The sequence below is a fragment of the Amphimedon queenslandica genome, unplaced genomic scaffold, assembly GCF_000090795.2.
Source record: "Amphimedon queenslandica unplaced genomic scaffold, v1.1 AMPQUscaffold_7119_Cont20926, whole genome shotgun sequence".
Lineage (NCBI taxonomy): Eukaryota > Metazoa > Porifera > Demospongiae > Haplosclerida > Niphatidae > Amphimedon > Amphimedon queenslandica.
In genome coordinates this window covers 1-2,018 of record NW_003552593.1, presented here as the reverse complement: position 1 = coordinate 2,018, position 2,018 = coordinate 1, and the positions used below count along the sequence as shown (strand labels likewise).

At 42.2% G+C, this 2,018-nt stretch overlaps 1 protein-coding gene across 1 annotated transcript; it reads right to left on the bottom strand.

The window, feature by feature from the left end:
• Positions 1 to 6: 6 nt before the first annotated feature.
• Positions 7 to 2,012, bottom strand: LOC100642163 (zinc finger BED domain-containing protein 1-like). The gene is made up of 3 exons (XM_003391685.2): positions 1,915 to 2,012; positions 1,706 to 1,859; positions 7 to 1,640 (listed from the first exon to the last, which is right to left on the bottom strand). The coding sequence occupies exons 1-3, from the start codon at positions 1,918 to 1,920 to the stop codon at positions 121 to 123; spliced, it is 1,680 nt and encodes a 559-aa protein (XP_003391733.2). The 5' UTR covers positions 1,921 to 2,012; the 3' UTR covers positions 7 to 120.
• Between the last annotated feature and the right edge of the window lie 6 nt (positions 2,013 to 2,018).

Sequence of the window (2,018 nt, the reverse complement as noted above, 5' to 3'; positions counted from 1 at the left end):
TTTTGTATTGGATCGATATTATTTCGATACGATACTGTGACCACGCCTTAAACCACACCCTGTCCTGTAAAAACCAATCTTTATAATAACCTAAACAGTTGTATAGGTAATATCTATGGTTTAACACACGGTGTTTAAAAATAGTATCATGATGTCCACATTTTCTGCTGTCAATCTACTTCGCCTCTGAGAAATTAGTTCTCCAGCCTTACTGAAGAGCCTCTCTGCTGGCACAGATGTTGCTACAGTGCAAAGGTATTTGGTTGCAACCTTAAAAATAGTAGGGTAGTTATGCCTGTTTTCGCCCCACCACTGTAGGGGGTTACCGTGTCTAGGCTGTATTGGAGCCTTAACGTACTGCTCCAGTTCCACCAATACAGAGCTAGTTGGTGTCTGGTGACTAGCAATGTGATGAACCTGCTCGTCAAAGAATTGCCAAACATCGATGCATTGCTCCTGTTGTCCACCAGCACCATTGCTGGGTCCTTCTACCTGTGGTGTTTGTGGAGTCTGGTACTGGGTTACAGCTTCTTGAAGCAGTTCTCTTTTGGCTTTTTCAACAGCATTTCTGTCGCTGAAAGCAACCGCTTTAAACCGAGGGTCAAGTAGTGTGGAAAGTGCCAATAAATGGTTCTCTTCCATCCCCAAAGGAAATCTGTCTGTCATTTCCTTTCTGAGATTATCAGCCAAGGTACTATCTGTGTGTAACAGTGTCACCCGTCGTAATCCCTTTGTTATTGGAATGATTTTAGATGCTGTTGGATTACTTTCGGAACTCATCTCAGTTGTGACTGCTTCAAAAGGTGACAACACAGAAATGGCTTTCTTGATCAAGGTAGCCTTTTCGGATGGAATAATGAGTTCATTGCGGTCAAGTAAACACAGTGTAGTCTTAATTGCTTCTTCTTGCTCAAGGTATCGATCAAGCATGTAATACACTGAGTTCCACCGGGTTTCTACGTGTTGAACTAACCGGTGTGGTGGGAGATTCAAGCGAGTTTGGTTTGTACTAAGATTTTCAGATGCTTTAGTGCTTTTGTGGAAGTAAGTCACCACCTTTTTCACTTTTTGTACCACTTCGTTGAGCTCATGGTCATTCTTGATAGCAGCGGTCACAATCAGGTTTAATGTGTGAGCGAAGCATGCCAAGTGGTTCCACTTACAAAGCCGCACTCCAGCCTTCACATTGGAACCACTATCTGTAACGATACAGTGTACCTTTGTTGTGAGGCCCCACGCATTGGTGATCTTCTGCAGCTCTGCTGATATATTGTCAGCAGTATGTGGTTGATCAATATGACATGTAGTCAAAACAGTGGAGTTGAGAGCCATGGCTTCATCTATGAAGTGGCATGTCAAAGTGAGGTATCCCTCAGTAGCTCTTGACGTCCACAGGTCAGTGGTGAGGCAGCAATACTTAACACCATCAAGTTCCTCTTGTAATTGCTGCTTTTTAGTACTATACAATCGAGGTAGAAGAACAGTTGTGATGGTTTTACGACTGGGTGCTGTGTACTTAGGATCAACTGTTTTTAAGAAACTCGTGAAGCCTACATCCTCAACAATTGATAGAGGCTGAAGATCTGTTGCGATCATCTTACATAAGGCATCATCAATGGCCTTACGCCGGAGTGAGTTTTCTATAGGTAAGACAATCAGACATGAGAATGATACTATGAGTCATGTTTTGACAGTAAACACTTACTGCCATATCCTTGTGTCTTTTCTATGGTGGCTTCAATTGTCAACTGCTTCTCACTGCTTGAGCTCTGTTGCTGCTTGGCTTTCTTAGCAAGCTTTTCAGCAGAAACTTCTTCCAGAACTTTTTGGTGTTCATTTGGGTGTTTCTTTTGTAAATGCTATTGTAAAAATCACCAATATTATAAGAGGTGCATGGTCAAACTTCATACAAACCTTCATCAAATTCGTGGTATTACCAGCAGTTAAAACTGTCACTCCGCACAAGTCACAAGCAGCTTTTTTGCTGTCCAATTTTTCAAAGTATACCCATGTATGGC